The following is a 21,677-nucleotide window of genomic DNA, read 5'->3' on the forward strand; positions in this document are numbered from 1 at the left end:
GACCTGGTGTTAGTAATGTCATCACACTGAGTCCCCCAGGCTGCAGCTCTGCATCTCTGGAGTTCTGGGGGCCTGCAGCTCTGGAGCCTTGCTCTGGGAGAGCAACTGCAGGTCCATTCAACCAACATTTAAAATTGCACCTTATATTTTCGACTTTTCTAACCCACAACAGTAAGTTGAGACCCCGACTGCTTTTTAAAATTTATATATAAAAATAATTGGGTGGGGACGGGACAATTTTACCGGCTCCTTCACCCGTGCGTGGCTTTAAGAAGGAAGTTCAAGTGTGCTGTTTGTTCTGTCTATTATTCATTGCTTTTTTACCATCAGTCTTTAAATCAAAAATATTTTCTGAGAATTCATGAGAAAGTTCTGGAGTTATTGCCACAGAGTTATTGGGCATGAATGACCTCAGTGTGTGTGTGTCTGTGTGTGTGTGTGCCTGCATATGTTACAGACTATGTCAGTGAAAGGGACAGAACATTCCAGTCTTTAAAGTGGAGCCAAGTGAGTAAGAAGCTCACAATGCTCTCAGAAAGCTATTGTAAACATCAATCATATTGCTCACACTTTATTTTAATAGTTCATTGGTAGATGCTCTACAGATGGTCATACTATCAACCAACTATCTGTTGATAAGCAACTGCTTGCTGAGTTTATGGTTAGGGTTAAGTTTAGGGTTAGGATAAGGGTTAAGGTTAGCGTTAGTAGAAAGTTAGTTGAAATGTTACTGATAATCTATGGAGCATCGACAGATGGGCTATCCAAATAAAGTGTTAACATTATTTAGAGCTTTAGGATCACCATCCATCAGTGGGATCTAAACTTAGAGACCCTAGGAAGTGTAACAGTATAACTTTAGACCGTCCCCTCGCCCATACCCGGGCACGAACCAGGGACCCTCTGCACACATCAACAACAGTCACCCACGAAGCATCGTTACCCATCGCTCCACAAAAGCCACGGCCCTTGCAGAGCAAGGGGAACTACTACTTCAAGGTCTCAGAGCAAGTGACGTCACCGATTGAAACGTTATTTAGTGCGCACCACCGCTAACTAAGCTAGCCGTTTCACATCCGTTACACTCACCCCCCTTTTGACCTCCTCCTTTTCTGCAGCAACCAGTGATCCGGGTCACGGCACCAATGTAACAGTATAACTTTAGACCGTCCCCTCGCCCATACCCGGGCGCGAACCAGGGACCCTCTGCACACATCAACAACAGTCACCCACAAAGCATCGTTACCCATCGCTCCACAAAAGCCACGGCCCTTGCAGAGCAAGGGGAACTACTACTTCAAGGTCTCAGAGGAAGTGACGTCACCGATTGAAACGCTATTTAGCGCACACCACCGCTAACTAAGCTAGCCGTTTCACATCCGTTACAGAAGCACAGTTTAGTTTTCTTCCCAAGTCTTATTGGCGATGTTCCTTGACAGATTAGTAAATTCAGCTGAGAAGCTTCTACACTGTATGCTGTAGAATGAGAAAGCTTTCGCTTCTAGAGAATAAGAGACTAGGAGCAGTTGAAAAGTTCAAATGAGGAGAGAAGGTGAAGCTCTTTTTCTTATGTTTGTAAACACATCATTTATAAGAGCAGGCTTGATGTTTCGGTAATCCTAGCCCTCTTTGTAATCCACAATCTCTTCTTGTTGCATTGTATAACAATATAACAGATGACCATAAGAAGCATTGAGGTGCTATCTGCCCATCTACACAGTGTGTGGGTTGTCATCTCCGGGCTAGCATTGCGTGTACTCTCTGGTTATATATTTGGACATAAGGCTAGTGGCCTGCATGGTTCATGGAATGGTAGTGGTGTTGCTTGGCCAGGCAGTATAAAGAGATGTCAGCTATTTCTTAACATTATAAAGTAACGTTATCTGGTCTGGCTTATAATAGTATTTGCACTCCTTATAAACAATGGGTTGGTTTGCTCATGAAATGTATATTATAAAGATCTACTAAGATGTCTGACTGATATTCTTGATCTTTTCCAATGACACAGCTTTGGGTAGATGTATACATGTAAAAGATGTAAATACATGTAAAAGAGAAGAGAGAAATCCAACGAGATGTTTATCAGGTTCACCGATGCCCCCAAGGGGCCATCACAACCCTTCTGTGATTCTAGGAACTGTGACCGTAATAAGGAGTGAGTACATGTTAGGACTTGACACTGTTTGTGTTGGCTGTATGTCCCAGTGAGCATCTGCTTCCTTTCTGTTTCCCCTCGCTACTCCAACATTTTCATTCGCTCGCCTGCAAACGATACACTCCTCCGGGGTCCGACTGACGCACTTTGTTCTGAAGAAGAAAAACACCCTCACTTGCCGTGTGGGAAAAAGAGAAGTCAAGAGTAAGGACGTTAGCTAACTCAGCCTCAAAAAGCTGCGTGTTTTGTTGTTGGAAAATTTCCTAGTGGGTGTTTATTTTCAATGAGCTTTATCATGCTCAAGGTTTTAAATGGTTATTTTTTTTTTTTATTCCTTTTGTATATGTATGTATCTGTTTAATAAATATCCCTTATGTCATCACACAAAGACACATAGTTACTTATCATGAAACACTTGGTGTTTATAAGATGTGCATGTGAAATCCTTGAGTATGCCTTCTCTTGGGTACTACGTTGAGAGATGTTTTCAGTTAATGATAAACTTGTGATCACAAAAAGGGGGAAAAAATCCTCCGATATTGGATAATAAAAACAGAGTGACAATAGATAGTCAGATGTTTTCTCTTTTATGACAATGAAAAGACAGACCTCTCCTAGATTCTCCTGGACCCCGGTGCTCTCTTGGCCACAACTCCCATGAATTCCAATGGGGTAGTCATGAATAACTTAATCAACACAAATACTACTAAATACTGGTAGATACTGTATTGACATGGAAAATAAATACATCTTCAGGAATTTAATGTATGCCTTTTATGTGGGTGACTACAAATAATACATGCACAGACTGTATGAGTCAGATATTAACTTAGCACCACATAAGTCCTTACTGATGTTTTCATCAAGTGTTTTCACTAAAGGCATGACACCTTGGGCAATAGCAGTAGATTGGCCAATCTATGCAACTGGATACCCTTATCAATGCCACTTTAGAAACATGTTTTTTGTGTTGGTATTGTTACTAAACTTTAAATTACTATATGATGTCAAGTGATTACAAAGTATGTGATCTAACATTTTGTCACTTTAGCTTCAAGTGAAAATACATGGGAAAATCAGTTAATTAAAATGACCACAATTGTCAACTCCTGACCTGCAGTGTTGCAGAAAGTCAAATAATGCTGTATTGGGCAACAATAAGGACTTATTAAGGTATTGAGTATTTGTGTAATAGTACTTCAATGATATGGCTATGACAGCTGCACTTCTTAAATACATAAAAACACAGAAGAGCATTATAAAAACACACTGTAAGGTAGTGATATATTATTGCTACATGGGACTGAGAGAACCTTTGCATAACCAAAGACCTCCACCCTCAAAACCATATACTTCTCTGACTATAAAAGGTGTGAAGGCTAGTTATTATAGTGAATGGTTAGTGACAAACAGAAATGCCGAAAGCTGTATTGAAATACCGGATGAGATTAGTTAGTCAATAATTGAGTGCATATCTTTCTCTTCGATTAAGTTAGTAAAGTGCCTAAGCGTTAAAATGTTGTTGTATTGCGTGTTTCCTTTCCTCATCTCCTTTGCTTCATGACCATCTGTAGGTGAAATGAATGGCTGAAATGACCTAAAATGGAATAATTTATGCCTACTTAGTTCAAATGGGTAAAAAATAATTATCTGGAGAAAATACTGAGTGATTTTCTTTTCTGAGATCCACCCCTACTTGGTTTTCCCATTTTAGCAACTTACAATGCAGTGGCCCATGAACCACTGAACAAACTGCCTACCACTGATCCCAAGGATGGCCTGAGAGCACGTTGGAGCCAACTCACAGCTACTCAAGACACTTGGTCTCTATGTCTGTTGTTTTTAAACTGTTTATCACTTGGCTGTGTGAACGCTAGGTTGGCCAAGTCCCTCACCCGTTCTCCCCTATTTAGAACACTTGATGGGTACTGGATGTGTCACTAAGAGTCTCAAGGCAGAGGTCAGATTGTTCTCTCCAGAAACTCTGAAAGCCACTTCAGTTTTTTTTCTGGGAAAGCTATGATGTACAAATATGGTGTGTCTATTTGTCTGTCTAGGATCTTCCTTTTTATTTAGACTATGGGACAAAATGATTGCGAGAGATTTTGTCTGCAATATTTGTGACCTTTGGTAAATCTTCCCAAGAGATTGTGATTTTCCAATGTATTTCTTTAAATCACTGTTTAATTGATTGGTGGTTTGTTTGTCTCTCATTTAACAAATACTGTCATAATGCATGTTCCACACTCTTTACTTTTTGAATTGACATGTGACATTTTGATTGGCTGCAGGTAGATAAGACAAATATAGAAGTCATTTGAAATATAGATTTAAGTTGGTATAGAATGAGAAATCTTTATGATTGCCCTTAGTTATCAAAACTGCAGTCTCGCTTGTGTCAATTGCATCAAATTATTTAAAAAAGGCCTAATTCCATCCACTTCAAATGACATCCAATTGGTTTGGAATTGACCCTTATTCTGTGATCATCTCCTTATTTGACCAGCTCCTGGTACTGCTCAGATCTCAGGAAGCGGCCAAAGGAGTCCTTCTCCATCAGAGCATAAATTCTCTTCTGGGCCAGGTCAAAGGTCCCCGGGGAAAGATCAACCAGGTTCCTCAGGGTCACATCCTTGGTGTAATGATCAATGTTCACCTGGAGGGAGGAAGAGAGCGAGAAAGAGACACAGAAAGGCAGGCAAAGGTAAGTCTGGGCTTCCACAACAAATACAACCACAGATTTGATGGCCACATTTTCTGTCACCTCTCTGGGTCCCTCGGTCTGGATGAAGTCCTCATAGATCTTCCTTGCCTTCACAGCCATCTTCATGGAAGACTTGATCTTCTTGAAGTCCTCGCAGGCCACCCAGAACTCAATGTTCTCCTCACTGAATTCAGAGCGCAGGAAGCTACGGAACATGGCCAGGCCACCTTGGAGATGAAGAGATAGAGAAAGAGAGAGAGAACAAGTGGTCCCATATTTTCCTGCCACACAGAGAGCATTGCGCCAATCTTCTAACATCTCCCATGAGACCTGAATTCCAGAGACAAACTGCCAACTGTGCCTCTGTTTTAAACTGTTAGATGATGTGATAGGACTAGCTCCGATAGCTTATGTGGTTGGTACAGTAGCACAGTGTTTACAACAGCAGAGTTTGGGTTGGATTCTTACATGGCCCGCTAATCCTCAATATATGTTGCTGTGAGTCATTTTGTATAAAAGTGTTTGCTGAATTGAGAACATTATACTGGGCATGACTATACATAAATAAATAACCAGCATCCTGATTCAGCCACTTCACTTTATTTATTTCCATCAAATGTGATTGTTTGATGGTTAGTTCTTGGAGCTCCTCATTTGTGTCAAATGGTCTTTAGTGTACACTTGTGGGTGCCAAGCAGAATTCCCACATTGAATGTGAAAAGAAACTGTACATGTATCATTGCCACACAGGAAGCACTTCATGTCTAAATTAAAATGTACAGGAAGTGCATGGCGGCCATAAACATTTTCAAGAGAAGTTTTGGAGAACAAACAAATTCTTTTTTTAAACTCAAACTGCAAAACAAACATTAGGAAATTATTTGTTTTGTTAACCACACCCTCCAATGTCACAAACTAACATTTATACAATTTAGCAAATGAAGGAACACTCAGGTAGTGGTTCAAAGGTCCTATGTTCATTTAGATTTTGGCGCCAGAGGGGCAACGGGGAAACTGAGGAACCAATAAGTGGAAACCTGTTTGAGAAAGCAATTTAGCTAGCGGATGTGAGGAAATCAATTATTTGGCACATTTTACATGACTTGGTGGTTACGTTTTTCTCTAGCTAGCTAGTTAAATAACTAAGCTAACCTAAATGCTAGCTAGCTAACATTTTCTGATATCCCTAGAGGGCTAGAGTTTGAAGTGTAGCTAGCTAGCTAGGTTGCCTGAATGCAAGGTAGTAGCTTAGTCTTGAGTCAAATGAGGAGGTAGCTACCTAGATATTTCGCGCGGGTGTGTTCATGGGCTTCCAGCAGGACGCCAATATTATGAATGAGTGTGAATTGTGAATTAAATGAAGTTCCTTTATGAACGAGTTCTGATTTTGATTGTTTGCTTAACACTAATATGTGATTAAAGATTTTGAACTAGGCCTATGCCTTTTGCATTTAACACCAGTTACAGTATGTGGCTTATTTGTCATTTCGACTGTCCCAGGGAGGGGCAGAGAGAATTTAAATTCCTGGTTTTGGCTTCTTTGGCAGAGTGATCTTGGTAGTTGTAAGGGGAGGCTTATGTAAGCCTGGTATACCCCAACCTGAGTCTTTATGGAATAGACAGGTTGCCTGCAAGGCATTTCTTTTCATTTAAGTAAATGTACATTTTATTATTTTGTAAATATTTCAGATTGTGGGTCTAGACCACAATCGCCACCTGAACGTAAAAGCATAGCTTCTGCAACAGAACAGTCTGCCTCCTGCAAGATTTCTGCCCCTACAACTACTAGTTCCCTATTTTACAATATTGCTTTTATTACAGGATTTGGGTTTTCCATTTATATTTTGAGGTTGAACTTTAGCACGTTTAGCACGTAGGGTGCACCGATTGGTGTCCCCTCGTCAGTCAGTATGTGTTATACCTGTGCTGGTTGCCATCTCGTTAGTAGGAAGGTGTTTCACCTGTGTTGGCCCAGGTGCTATTTAGGAGTGGCTGGCCGAGTGCTCCAGTTGCGCATGAGAGATGTTGGGGAGAGCTGCACTTTATGTCAGCTGTGATGCGATTTCGAGCACACCTTATTTAAGTTTGAAAGAAGCCAGAGTTTTGGTGTTTCCCATGTTTGTTTTGCTCCATATTGTTTTCACTCTCTATCCTAAGTTGTTGTGGGTTTTTCTTTCAGTTGGTCATTCCGGAGGCAATCCAAGTGGGCATCCATGGTGGGTGTCTTTCAGAACCCCTTACTAGGTGCTTTGCCAACTTTCAGGGGGCACCCACATGGGTGCCTTTCAGAACCCCTTTTGAATGCCTTTCTCTTTGTCAATAATTTTTTTGTTAGGTCCCTTTGTGAGCGACATTTTGAGTTTGTCTTGGTGGAACATAACACTTTAGAGTAAGTGATGTGGCTGTATGACTGTTTGCAGTAATACAGTAGAGCATTTGGTTGAGAATAAATATAGAACATTGAACAACACCTATTTAAACCCCATGAGGGAAACTAGGGGGAATCCATATTAACTGTAATATTAATGTCAAAGTTCTTCATTAGATAATCAGAGCACAGCAGTTTCCAGTTCCCGGGTTATTAATCACTTTAATTTTGAGCTGAGCTCTATCTGGGGATGTTACAATAACATCCCTAACCTCTCATAGTTTCATAGCTACTCTACAAGCTATGAGTTTTGCTGGAGAGGAGACTGATGGGTCTGCTCAGAGGAGTTGCACCACTGGGTGAATCTGATGGTTGTGTGTGTGTGTGTGTGTGTGTGTGTGTGTGTGTGTGTGTGTGTGTGTGTGTGTGTGTGTGTGTGGGCTACTACCATGCACTAACATCAAAGCATGTGGTACCATTACAACCCACTAAATCATGTACTTATGTATGTAAGCACTGTACATATCTGATCCCAGATGAATATATGATTTACACATGTACAGTGCATTCGGAAAGTATTCAGACCCACTTTTTCCACATTTTGTTACATCACAGCCTTACTCTAAAATTGATTAAATAAATGTTTTTCCTCATTAATCTACACACAATACCCCATAATGACAAAGTGAAAACAGGTTTTTAGGAAGTTTTACAAATGTTAATGTAATATATATATATTTATTATTTACATAAGCATTCAGACCCTTAGCTTTGAGACTCAAAATTGAGCTCAGGTGCATCCTGTTTCCATTGATCATCCTTGAGATGTTTCTACAACTTAATTGGAGTCTACCTGTGGTAAATGCAATTGATTGGACATGATTTGGAAAGGCACACAGCGGTCTATATAAGGTCCCACAGTCGACAGTGCATGTCAGAGCAAAAACCAAGCCATGAGGTCGAAGGAAGCCTCCGTAGAGCTCCGAGACAGGATTGTGTCAAGGCACAGTGGCCTCCATAATTTGTAAATGGAAGAAGTTTGGAACCAACAAAAATCTTCCTAGAGCTGGCCGCCCGGCCAAACAGAGCAATTGGGTTGAAGGGCCTTGGTCAGGGAGGTGACTTAGAACCTGATAGTCACTCTGACAGAGCTCCAGAGGTCTTCTGTGGAGATGGGAGAAACTTCCAGAAGGAAGTTCATCTCTGCAGCACTCCACCAATCAGGCCTTTATGGTAGTGTGGCCAAATGGAAGGCACTCCTCAGTAAAAGGCACATGACATCCCACTTGGAGTTTGCCAAAGAGCACCTAATGGACTCTCAGACCATGTGAAACAAGATTGTCTGGTCTGATGAAACCAATATTGAGTTCTTTGGTCTGAATGCCAAGCATCACTTCTGGAGGATACCTGGCACCATCCCTATGGTGAAGCATGGTGGTGGCTACATCATGCTGTGGGGATATTTTTGAGTGGGGGGGACTGGGAGACTTGTCAGGATTGAGGGAAAGATGGAAGTACAGAGAGATCCTTGATGAAAACCTGCTCCAGAGAGCTCAGGAGCTCAGACTGTGGTGAAGGTTCACCTTCCAACAGGACAACAACCCTAAGCACACTGCCAAGACAATGCAGGAGTGACCTGGATGTCCTTGAGTTGCCCAGCCAGAGCCCGGACTTGAACCCAATCAAGACCTGAAAATAGCTGTACACTGCTTGTAGCGTTATAACCAAGAAGACCCAAGGCTGTAATTGCTGCCAAAGGTGCTTCAACAAAGTACTGAGTAAAGGGTCTATTTTCTACATTTTCCAAATATTCTAAAAACCTGTTTTTTGGGTTGCCATTATGGGGTATTGTGTGTAGATTTATGAGGGGGAAAAATAACTATTTTTTCTTAATCAATTTTAAAATAAGTTTAATGTAACAAACTGTGGAAAAAGTCAATGGGTCAGAATAGTTATGTATGTTATGAGTAAGGAGAGATTCCTGGCATTCACACACACACACACACACACACACACACACACACACACACACACCCTGGAGGAATGCACCACACTGGAACATTTAGACCAGGCCTTTGAGGAAGGCATATTTTCCAGCAGTTTAATTTTAGATGCAGGTTTAATTTATTACACAATATAGACGTTATGCCCACAGATGGATTATGAAATGTTACTTCTCTGGATAACAAGAGTGAATACCATCAAAGTTACTGTAATCAATACCATCAAAGTTACTGTAATATTATACTAGTCTGTCTGCTCTGTATTTTGCATGACTCGTAAAGTTTAATATGATGGGGTGAAGAAATATATAGTTTTACACAAGACCTCATGGCTTTTCGTAAGGACTTATTTGTTGTGTGTGTGTGTGTGTGTGTGTGTGTGTTTGTGTGCGCATGCCTGTAGATCTGGGCATACTCACAACTGTTGGTCAGCACATGGTCCAGGGACTCACGCCACTGAGAAGCCTCCTCAGGAATGGGCCTGTACAACACACAAACACAATACAACACCCACATATTATAGTCAATCACCGTAAACTTGATTTAACATGAGACAAGCAAATGAGCACGGTCAGTCCTTACTAACCAAAGAAGAAGAAGAACTTATCTACTGGAAAGCCCAAACAACATTAGCCTTTGATTGGACTATATTTCCTGCCTATTCATCTTCATCAGCCCATTATCAGAAGGCCATGTTGTTAACAGCTGGATTCAGAGAATCAGTGTTCAGTGTTTTAACCCCAGGGTCAGAAGTTTGTCACTCCCAGCCTCTTCATACTGCTCCATGTAAGGTCATTGAGGTCCTTGATTGCCCTCCCTCTAACACACACACACTAGTCAGAGAGAGAGCCCTTCAGCATCTCATCTTTATTGATGGCTGTTCTACTGAGCTAGTGGGGGAAATAGCTTGCAAACATCCATTATGTCAGAGGTTACGCAATTAAGTGGAAGACACAGCCGCAGTATGCAATGCTTTTATGGTCAATTTGGAGATGATTTAACATGTAAACATCACAGTGACACTTCACAGGATGTTCTCTCCAAATTCTCTCTCCACTGCATTCTCTTTCTCCTCTTCCTTCAACACTCACTTTCTGTAATCATACATACAACGGATTATTTCCCTGTAGAAGGTAGTGCATGATAAACTGTAGAGACTGAACACATATAGTACAGTATATACATTTTTGTGATAAGCAACCATTATCTTGGTCTGGTCAGTTCCAGTGCCTGGGATGGAGATGTCTCAACCTTTGAACTCTTCATTTGATACAGTACATGCAATGGTCTCTGTCCATGCACGGCTATCAATTATGAGGCTAACGTGCATACTGACAGGCTCTCCCTCTCTTTCTAAGTCAGATCTGGAGATGAAAGCCAAGCAGTAAATCATGGAAGCAATTTACAATTGTCTATTTGACACTGTTTGAAGTAGAGTAAGGCCTAAACGTTTCACTCCTTTGAGGAGCACTTGAAGTAAAATCATCACTTGAAAATGGACTGAATCTGAGTCAGGGATAACTGATAACTGGGATAACTGACAGACCATGTTGCAATAAGGTGTGTTCACGCACTCATGCGAGAGAGAATGCGTTCCTGTTAATCTTTGTGTGTGCGAGGACGGTCCGTGCTACTCACTTCTGAAGCTTCTCTGGCTTCTTCTCTTGTTTCTCTGGGTATGGGATGATCAGGTCAATGCCATTCTCAGGCTTCTGGAGGAGAACCCCCAACTTAGACTTGATCTCTTTAGCCCTAAGAAAGGAAAGTCATGAGGAAATAAGGCCATTTAGGAGGATGCTGTAATGTTTTAAATGGCACACATTCATGAGAGAACAGTATAACAACACTAGTAATGACTTTGGCTAATGCAGATTGTATTCAGAAAAACCAAGTGAGACACAGATAGCTATAACTAATCAATAAAGTTCAATATAATACAAGTTGAACAGCAATCAGCAACAGAGCAAAATACATACCCAACCTTAAAAAGGAGGGACTAATCATAAACTAGGCCTTCACATTCATTTATTTGGATCTTAAATGTACCCTGTCAGACCCAGGATAATACAAACACATCCTCAGATGAATCAGACCCATTAGTAGAGGTCCTGTGATGTAGCCTTTGCTTTCAATGGCACAGTGTCAGGAGTTAGATTACACTATAATGTAATCATAACATGTAAAAGGGCTAAAAGGTTACGTCATTTTTATAATATAACTTTCATTTTAATCTTCAATCAGCTTATTATGTTAACTATTAATAATCAAAATACCCACTTCTAAGCCATCTCAAACTTAAAGAGAGTGTCCACAATATTTTGTGGACACAATAACACACTAACAATTTTACTTGCCATTTGCAAAAAGGCAATAATCAAATTATTATTATTTTTTTACAAAGAGGACATTTAAGTGATTAAACCAAAAATACTTTGAATAGAATACCCACCTTTATCATTATCTACTGCTCCCATTACTCAGGTTAGAAAAACAGCAGAGACAACTAAACAAAACAAAGTCTGATCAATAATGTATGACGTGGTGAGCCTCACGTAGTTGATTCCTCTTTGTTACTTTCATCGATCCATGTAGTCAGCGATCAATAGATGGGCTCAACTAAAACCACAGCCACACGTGCAGCCTCTTGTTAGCAAGACAGACCTTGTTGTTCCCGACCGGGGATGACACCCAACTACATCTACACTCTTAGAAAAAAAGTGTTCCAAAAGGGTTCTTTGGCTGTCCCCATAGGAGGAACCCTTTTTAGTTCCAGATATAACCCTTTTTGGTTCCAGGTAGAATATTTTGGGTTCCACGTAGAACCCTCTGGTGAAAGGGTTCTACATGGAACCAAAAAGGGTTCTTCAAAGGGCTTTCCTATGGGGACTGCCAAAGAACCCTTTTAGGTTCTAGATAGCACCATTTTTTCTAAGAGTATAGATTCCAGGTAGGGTTGCAAAATTCCAGGAACTTTCAATCAATTCCCTGGTTTTCCAGAAATCCTGGTTGGAGGATTCCAGATATCCTGCTTATTCCCTCCTATCTCCGGGATCTTTCAACTGCAATTTCTGGAAAACCCAGGAATTTATTGAAAGTTCCAGGAATTTTCAACCCTAACTACGACAGACCACACATTTCCATGGGTTTCTACAGAATATTCATTCTAACCAGAGCTGTAATTAAGAGATTGCCCAGGAGTTCAGGGCATTGACGTTATAAAATCAGGATAGCCCACATGAAGAAGAAAATAATGTGTTACGATTTTTAGACGTGTTAGTAGCATTGGTCTAGGTAACTTTTTTTTAGGACATCTCCAAGTAACGATGTGTAATTAAAAAATAAATCCCCCATGAAAAGGATAATATACTGCATCTTACATTTTTGGTTTTTGATCAACTGGTAACTGTTCTAATTGTTTGACTGATGAGCGGCTTTCAGGGAATGCCTGTTTGAAAAACAGCCCTGTGTTATTGCCATAAGTTATTCATGAACTTCCTACTATTTCAGAAAAATACTTATCCAGATAATAGTCTGATTTAGGAAATCCATAACTCAATATAGAAGTATTCATCATATGCATGAATACTATATTAAATCAACCCATTTAACTGGAACAGGGCAGTATATCATACTGATTCCGCTTTCCCATTTGGCTGCTTATGCTGTTTTATAAATTCATGACCAGAGGATGACAAAGAGCAGATAGTGAACCTCTGTTTTGCTTTTCAGCTTGGCTAAATATTCCTGTCTTGCATGTGGATGCAATTGACCTGCAGCTGAGTTGGTGCTGCAAATGGGAATAGAGTCAGCATGATGCTATCCTTCAGGTATTAATTAAGATCATGAAACAATACCTTTATATCTGCAACTGGAAACTTTTTGGACAGTTAAAAATGTTTGATCAAGTATTTAAATCAACTTTAAACTTTCCACTTGTCTTAAAATGAAGAGCAAACGATATTCACAATAATCTAGATTACTATACAGCATATTTCAATAATTTAAACCATACTAAAAACATCTCAGCATTTTTACAAAATGAGAAAAAACTATAAATACAGAAATCAGATTTTGAATATAGGTCAAACATTTTCTGACTAAGAAATCAACTCATAAAAGTTTTGAATGTAGTTTCTCTGGGCTTATTTCAGGCAAAAATAGGAAAGATTACCCTTTCAGAGAAACAGAAGAGCATACTGCTTTTGGTATCTCACCTTATCCGACATGTTTGGGGCAACGCAGCTAATCCTTTACACATTTTATGAAGTTTTCCTTTTTGATGTTTTGTTGAGTGAGTCCACCACCGTAAGATTCAGAGTCCCTTTTCTTTTTGACTTTGTCCTTCAGCACTCTTGGGGAGTTTATATACAGAGAGCCTATTGGCTTTGGGACAAGAGCATTAGCCAATGAAACGGATGTCTGCGACTGCAGGCAGAGGAGTCAGGGTCGACTGCATGAGAAGTGGTCTGCTAGAACTGGTATGGCTGGAAGTAGAGGTTAATCCCTAACCACAGATTTGTGATCAGATTCTTACATTTACAAAGATAAAGAATTTGCACTGAACTCAGCCACTGATCAAGTGGTGAAAGATACATTTGTTAAGTAATTTATTAGATAAATACATGCTAGCAGATACCCATAGACTTCCATTCATTGTGCTAACTCTATTAAAATTGGCTCGAGGAATTACCTCTAACTTCCTTCATACTGGACACAGAGACATGAAAAGTATATCCACGAGTTCATCTGACTCATTGCCAAAATCCGAACGTATCCCTTTTATTAACATGCAAATCAAGATCACTTTAGTAAAACTTTATTTAAAAGGTCCTTAATAACAAAAAGGCATTTATAAATTGTGTTCACCATTTATTAATAATTACTCCCACATTTATAAACCATTTACTAATCATTAGTAAAGTATTTTTGCAGTCCCTAATCTAAAGTGAACTCTATCTATACTTTATAAATACAGAAAGATGAAAGATGGGCATGCCATTGCTAGACATTCCTGTGGTACCTGGTAAAACAATTATCACACAAAACAGGATGTTTAAGGAAATATAAATATATGTGTGAATAATTAACATACTAATATTTACAAATGTTGGCGTAATGATTTAATAAATGGTGAGCAAACTGTCAATGCCTTATACATGATTTATTATGGACCTTTAAATAAAGTGTTCTAGTTCCTTTTGATTATCTTTCTCAGTTAGAAAAAACAGTTGTGAATTCAAGTTTGAGTATAGACTGCAGACTGCAGTCCCAGGACTAGCCCAAACTCCAGTGGAGCTGGAGAAACATGTTTTCAGATAAACATGAACTATTTGCGCAATGTATGCTAGGCCTTTTCAACCATCACACAAAGCAAACATCATTAGCTATAAATAGGAAACGTTTAGTCACAGATATCCCATCTACAGCCATTTAAGAAAACAAGGTGAAAGACCAAACCTTCTAATCCATATGGGAGTTAGAGACAGTGATTTTTTGTTCATATACAATTATTACAAGAGTGAAGAGGCAACTCCAGGATGCTGGCCTTCTAGGCAGAGTTCCTCTGTCCAGTGGGTGTTATTTTGGCCATCTTAATCTTTTCATTTTAGTGGCCAGTCTGAGATATGGCTTTATCTTTGCAACTCTGCCTAGAAGGCCAGCATCTCGGAGTCGCCTCTTCACTGTTGACAATGAGACTGGTGTTTTGCGGGTACTATTTAATAAAGCTGCCAGTTGAGGACTTGTGAGGCGTCTGTTTCTCAAACTAGACACTAGTTTTAAGCCCAGGCCCTGTCCCCGCAGGAGACCTTTTGGTAGGCCGTCATTGTAAATAAGTATTTGTTCTTAACTGACTTGCCTAGTTAAATAAAGGTTAAATAAAATAAAACAATGTAAATTGTGACAACTTCTCACACAGTAACCATGGTTGACATCAGCATGGTTGGTTGGATCATGGTGCTGGCATTTTAGAGGTTAAATTGCCACAAGTCCAACATATATTCAATAAATGTTAACCGTTAGTTGTTTTGAACAAATTACCATAATGCAGTAAATCAGTCCCTTGGTACCATTTATGCTTCATCTGCATGTTTACAGTACATTGAAAGTAAACAATCCCTCCAAATCTGATGTGAGGAATCCTCTGAGAAGAACATGGGGGAAAAAAATACAACAAATGTCAAAAACAAATGATGAACAAGCTTGGAAAATTGCAATTACACACTCATGATACTCAAAGAACAAGTAAACATGACATACAGTCTGATCCTTCTACTGTCTGAAGAACATTCTGTGTACAAAGAAAAAAAGAGAACCCTTCATTTGGCTCAGAGATGCTGGAGAGCATCTCTGAATAGAATCCAAGACAGGAACTAAAACAATACCATTCTCTGGTCGATGGAACATGATTTACAGCCGGTAGCCATGCTATAGAGACTAGGCTGCTTGGCAGGGAGGGATATTTGGAGAGCGCACAGAAAACAGTGGCCAGTTTCCTGAATAGGAGAAGGTGCCGTTCCTGTCCCAGACAAACCAGGACCACACCAGTTACATAAACAAGGGCCTTAACATTGTTCTATTGAAATATCAAACTTTCTTGATAATGTTTTCCCCTTAGTTACAAAAACAAAGGTCAAATAATTAAAATTTTGACCAGATTCGTTGAGACTTGCTAACTTGTCTTTGCTCCTTGCGTGCTGTGTTGTCTATAGAACATGTAGGCTATGGATCTAATCTATAGACCCCCAGACATCAACAGTGACATATTGGACTATTGACAGATCATTTGTTTGTAGAAATGGAAACTGAAGACATGGATATTGGTTCAGTATGGTTGATAACAGAATGTCATCTGGCATGTTTTCAAGTGGACCATAAAGGGGCACCAAGCAGCTCGTCTTATCTTGATGACATGGTAAACAATACATTTTCCCCGCCTCAGTGGAACAGCAGCACTGTGTCAGGCAGATGGGGGTTGAGAAAAAAAGCAAAATAACTTTCTGTTAGTGGCAGCTCCATCAAAAGCTAACATGTTTGGAAAGTGTTTGTGTGCTCTAGGCAGCAGCATCAGTGGTAACGGATCAGAGACCATGTAAGCATACAAAACCACAAAAGCTTTGTTTTGATTACAGACTTTACTGGAAGCCCAAACTGCCAAAGATGATCGTTATAATGCAGTTCAAATAAACATGGACCAGTTGGCAGCCGGGCAGTTTGTTTGTTCCATGGACATATGCTCTATGCTCAGCTTAGGGATGTAATGACCCAAAGAAAGGTCTGCCAAGGGAAAACACTGCCGTGCAACCCCAATGGCTGGGATGTCATTGTTTTAGTTGTCATTTCACATACAGTTTGTGCTTATATTTAGAGCAATTAGACAGGAATCTAAAAAATGGTCCAGATGCGTTAACTATTTGGTCGTAATGAATAAGTGGTACTACAAATGTTGTATTTACATATTAACTATGTACTACATGGTAGTTAGTTAAACTAGCAAATACATGGTTTTGTAATGTAAAGCGAGGCCATGTATTTCAACCCTCACATTACGCTCTATCACCAAGATGAATATTCAATAACTGTAATGTTGGCACCAGGGGATCTGAACTTCGGTTACATCATGTGAATGAGGGCATATGTTATTACCGCGTTATTGATTTCAGTTTGGATGAAATCTGACTTTAATCTTGGTACAATATTTGGAATGCCATTCCAATCACACTTCAGAGAGTAGGCAGAACCCCTGCGTGGAAATTGCATAGTACAATAGAACTATTTCTAAAATCACCTCACTTCTAAGGGATCTGAAGAAAGAACAAGTTGTCCAGTTATAATTTCTAAGACCCTTTTCCAAAAATGGAAGACTCGTTCAAATCTCCCATCTCCACTTAACATGACTAATCATGTTGTTATTTGGTCGTTTAAGTGCAATAAGCCATGGTATTTGCCATAATCACTGGTTTCCTGGGAAATCAGAATATATCAGGCTTCCTGGTGCCAGAGTGTTTGACGAAACAGGAAGGCGAGTGTAATCTCACATTGACATTTCTCCAAAAATACCACAGAGCACCAATCCTGCTGTAATCTCTGTGCTTTGTTATGACTCCTTGAGTGCCTTAGCGCGGCTCTCAGACTGCCCCTCTGACGTTTTACTTCCTCCTTGGCAAAGGTCAACAGCAAGAGAGGCTGATAAAGCAGATTACCATAGAATAAGCATCATCATGGAGCCTGTATGAATGAAACAAATGGAATGGAGACTAGGCTTGATCAATGAAACCAAATGGGATGCCACGGAAAGGATTTAACTGGTAATTTACGAACATTTGAACATCTTGGCCATGTTCTGTTAAAATCTCCACCCGGCACAGCCAGAAGAGGACGGGCCACCCCACATAGCCTGGTTCCTCTCTAGGTTTCGTCCTAGGTTTTGGCCTTTCTAGGGAGTTTTTCCTAACCACCGTGCTTCTACACCTGCATTGCTTGCTGTTTGGGGTTTTAGGCTGGGTTTCTGTACAGCACTTTGAGATATCAGCTGATGTATGAAGGGCTATATATAAATACATTTGATTTGATTTAACCCAACTCCTCTGAATCACGTTGTTATTTCCAATGCTATCTCCACCAGTGGCGTAGCACAGTTTAGCAAGGAAACCCGCAATTTCCAAGCAGAGAGAAAAATGTGCGGTTTTATAGCTAATCTCATGCTATTTTAGTCATTTTGCAATGAGGGCGAGTGAAGATGTTGTTGGTTTAGAGTTATTTTCCTGCTATTCTACACATTTTGCCATGAGTCTAAGAGAAAATGTGCAGTTTGAAAATACCGGACTGGGAACCCTCGCTGCGGACCCGGACTGGGAACCCTCGCTGCGTGCCCCGGACTGGGAACCCTCGCTGCGTGCCCCGGACTGGGAACCCTCGCTGCGTGCCCCGGACTGGGTACCCTCGCTGCGTGCCCCGGACTGGGAACCCTCGCTGCGGGCCCCGGACTGGGAACCCTCGCTGCGGGCCCCGGACTGGGAACCCTCGCTGCGGGCCCCGGACTGGGAACCATCGCTGTGGGCCCCGGACTGGGGACTCTCGCTGGGGACTCCGGACTGGAGAGCGTCGATGGAGGCTTCATGCCATGACTCCTCACTGGAGGCTTCGTGCCATGGATCATCACTGGAGTGATGGAGTGAGGACGCACTGGGCTGTGCAGACGCACCGGAGACACAGTGCGCAGAGCCGGCGTAGGATATCCTGGGCTGAAGAGACGCGAGGAGACACGAGGAGTGCCCCCCCCAAATAATTTTTTGGGGCTGCCTCTCAGGCTTCCGTGCTAGCCGTGTTCCCTCGTAACGCTGGGCCCTTTTACTCGCTGCCTCCGCCTTCCTAGCTGCTTCCACCTGTTCCCATGGAAGACGATCCCTTCTGGCCAGGATCTCCTCCCATGTCCAGGATCCTTTGCCGTCCAGGATGTCCTCCCATGTCCAGTCCTCCTGAAGTCGCTGCTCCCCCTTACCACGCCGCTTGGTTCGTTTGTGGTGGGAAGTTCTGTCACAGCCGTCGTCGGAATGAGACCAAGGTGTGGTGAGCGTTCATTTTCTTTTATTTGTTAATGACGCCAACAAAAACAAGAAATAACAAACACGACTGTGAAGCTTACAAAGGCTATAGTGCCCCTAACAAAGACAACTTCCCACAAAGACAAAAGGGAAAAAGGCTGCCTATGTATGATTCCCAATCAGAGACAACGATACACAGCTGTCCCTGGTTGAGAACCATACCCGGCCAAAACATAGAAATACAAAAACATAGAAAACAGAACATAGAATGCCCACCCAAATCACACCCTGACCAAACCAAATAGAGACATAAAAAGGCTCTCTAAGGTCAGGGCGTGACACTGAAAAAGATGAAGATGATCATGATCATGTGAGCTACACCAGTGATCTCAACACTTTTAAACTGTTCCAAACTGGACTGGACTTGACCCAGGACAGGCAGGCCTGGATGGATTCCTACAGAGGTGTCATGTTTCTCCAGAATGCTATCACAGGCCAGAAGAGAGAGGAAATTAAATGGCTTTTCCCACAGCACCATTAATTGCTTAGATAAAGGAGGTTTATTTGCAAAGGCTTTTCCGGAGAACCCGCCTGCTTAAAATTATTTGCTTTTAAATTACAATGCCTCTCTCTCTTTCCCATTATGCAAGTGTACCCGAAGCTAAATACAGGCCAGGAGATAAATAGATATGTGAGTTATCATTCCTCTCCTTAGAGAAATAAATGAATCCTCATTGAGAGAAAAATTTGTTTCCACCACAAATGAAAGGACGGTGTCAGTCTAAAGGGTTTTAAGTGGCTCTATAAGATCATTTTTATAGAGATGTACAGTGCCTTCGGGAAAGTACTCAGAGCCCTTGACTTTTTCCACATTTTGTTACGTTACAGCCTTATTATAAAATGGATGAAGTTATTTTTTCCCCTCATCAATCGACACACAATAGCCAATAATGACAAAGTGAAAACAGGTTTTAGAAATGTTTACAAATGAAATCTGAAATACCTTATTTACATAAGTATTCACACCCTTTTGCTATGAGTCTCGAAATTGAGCTCAGGTGCATCCTGTTTCCATTGATCATCATTGAGTTCTTTCAACAACTTCCTTGGACTCCACCTGTCCACATTGTATATGATTTGGAAAGGCACACACCTGTCTATCACACCTGTCTATATCAGGTCCCACAGAGCAAAAACCAAGCCATGAGGAATTGTCCACAGAGCTCCGAGACAGGATTGTGTCGAGCAGTTTGGATCCACCAAGACTCTTCCTAGAGCTGGCCACCCGGCCAAACTCTGACAAAGCTCCAGAATTCCTCTGTGGAGATGGGAGAACCATCCAGAAGGACAACCATCTCTGGAGCACTCCACCAATCAGGCCTTTATGGTAGAGAAGCCTCTCCTCAGTAAAAGGCACATGTCAGCCCGCTTGGAGTTTGCCAAAAGGCACCTAAAGGACTAAGACCATGAGAAACAATATTCTCTTGTCTGATGAAACCAATATTGAACTCTCTGGCCTGAATGCCAAGCATAACATCTGGAGGAAACCTGGCACCATCCCTACGATGAAGCATGGTGGTAGCATGGTGGTAACACTTTGTTGCTTTTATGAATTTTGTCTTGCTGCTTTTTGTTTTATGTTGCTCTGTCTGTATGCTACGTCTTGCTTGTCCTATGTTGCTCTGTCTGTATGCTATGTCTTGCTTGTCCTATGTTGCTATGTATTGCTTGTTCAATGCTGCTATTGTCTATATTGTAATTGTTTTTAATAACCTGCCCAGGGACTGCAGTTGAAAATTAGCCGGCTGGCTAAAACCGGCACTTTTACTGAAATGTTGATAAATGTGCACTGTCCCTGTAAAAATAAAAAATAAACTCAAACTCAAACTCAGCAACATCATTCTGTGTGTGTAACGGCTGTCTTGGGTGGAAGAAGGCGAGGACCAATGCGCAGCGTTGTACGTGTTCATCTTTTTAATAAAGTAAACTGAACACTGAATAACAAAACAACAAAGAAACAACCGGAACAGTTCTGTCTGGTGTAGACACACTAAGACTGAAAACAACCACCCACAAAACACAATGGAAAACAGGCTACCTAAATATGGTTCTCAATCAGGGACAACGATTGACCACTGCCTCTGATTGAGAACCATACCAGGCCAAACACAGAAATAGAAAATCATAGACAAACTAACATAGACAACCCACCCAACTCACGCCCTGACCATACTAAAACAAAAGACAAAACAAAGGAACTAGGGTCAGAACGTGACAGTGGGTATGTTTTTCAGCAGCAGGGACTGGGAGACTAGTCAGTATAGAGGGAAAGATGAACGAAGCAAAGTACAGAGAGATCCTCGATGAAAACCTGCTCCAGAGCAGTCAAATCAAACTTGATTTGACGGTAAGTATAGAGCTTACCGTAAAATGCTTACTTACAAGCCCATAACCAACAGTGCAGTTCAAGAAGAGTTACAAATATTTACCAAATAAACTAAAGTAAAAAATGATAAAACAATAACACAATAACATAACAATAACGGGGCTATATACAGGGGTACCGGTACCGAGTCAGTGTGCGGGTGTACAGGTTAGTTGAGGTAATTTGTACATGTAGGTAGGGGGTGAGGGGAGTATGTATAGATAATAAACAGTGAGTAGCAGCAGTGCACAAAACATATGGAGGGGTGGGGGGGTGGGGTCAATGTAATAGTGGCCATTTGATTAATTGTTCAGCAGTCTTATGGCTTGGGGGTAGAAGCTGTTAAGGAGCCTTTTGGTCCTACTTGGCGCTCCGGTACCGCTTGCCGGACCTCAGACTGGGGCGAAGGTTCACCGTCCAACAGGACAACGACCCTAAGCACACAGCCAAGACAACGTAGGAGTGGCTTCGGGAAATGTC

General features: G+C 41.1%; 1 protein-coding gene across 1 annotated transcript; it reads right to left on the reverse strand.

Annotated features, from left to right (window-relative positions):
• Positions 1–2,723: 2,723 nt before the first annotated feature.
• Positions 2,724–13,601, reverse strand: LOC110524579 (regulator of G-protein signaling 5). Its single transcript, XM_021604378.2, has 5 exons — positions 13,445–13,601; positions 10,869–10,982; positions 9,650–9,711; positions 4,920–5,086; positions 2,724–4,811 (listed from the first exon to the last, which is right to left on the reverse strand). Exons 1-5 carry the CDS (start codon positions 13,486–13,488, stop codon positions 4,650–4,652), a joined length of 549 nt encoding a protein of 182 aa, XP_021460053.2. The 5' UTR covers positions 13,489–13,601; the 3' UTR covers positions 2,724–4,649.
• Positions 13,602–21,677: the final 8,076 nt, after the last annotated feature.

The sequence above is a fragment of the Oncorhynchus mykiss genome, chromosome 5 (assembly GCF_013265735.2).
Source record: "Oncorhynchus mykiss isolate Arlee chromosome 5, USDA_OmykA_1.1, whole genome shotgun sequence".
Classification (NCBI taxonomy): Eukaryota; Metazoa; Chordata; class Actinopteri; order Salmoniformes; family Salmonidae; genus Oncorhynchus; species Oncorhynchus mykiss.

What these genes read in the sequence shown, in the direction of transcription:
- LOC110524579 (XM_021604378.2), bottom strand. Translation starts at nt 13,488, where the DNA reads ATGTGTAAAGGATTAGCTGCGTTGCCCCAAACATGTCGGATAAG. An exon ending in CCCCAAACATGTCGGATAAG is followed by an intron (nt 10,983 to 13,444) that starts GTGAGATACCAA and finishes TTCCTTTCTTAG; the next exon opens with GGCTAAAGAGATCAAGTCTA. An exon ending in CCATGTGCTGACCAACAGTT is followed by an intron (nt 5,087 to 9,649) that starts GTGAGTATGCCC and finishes TTCATCTCCAAG; the next exon opens with GTGGCCTGGCCATGTTCCGT.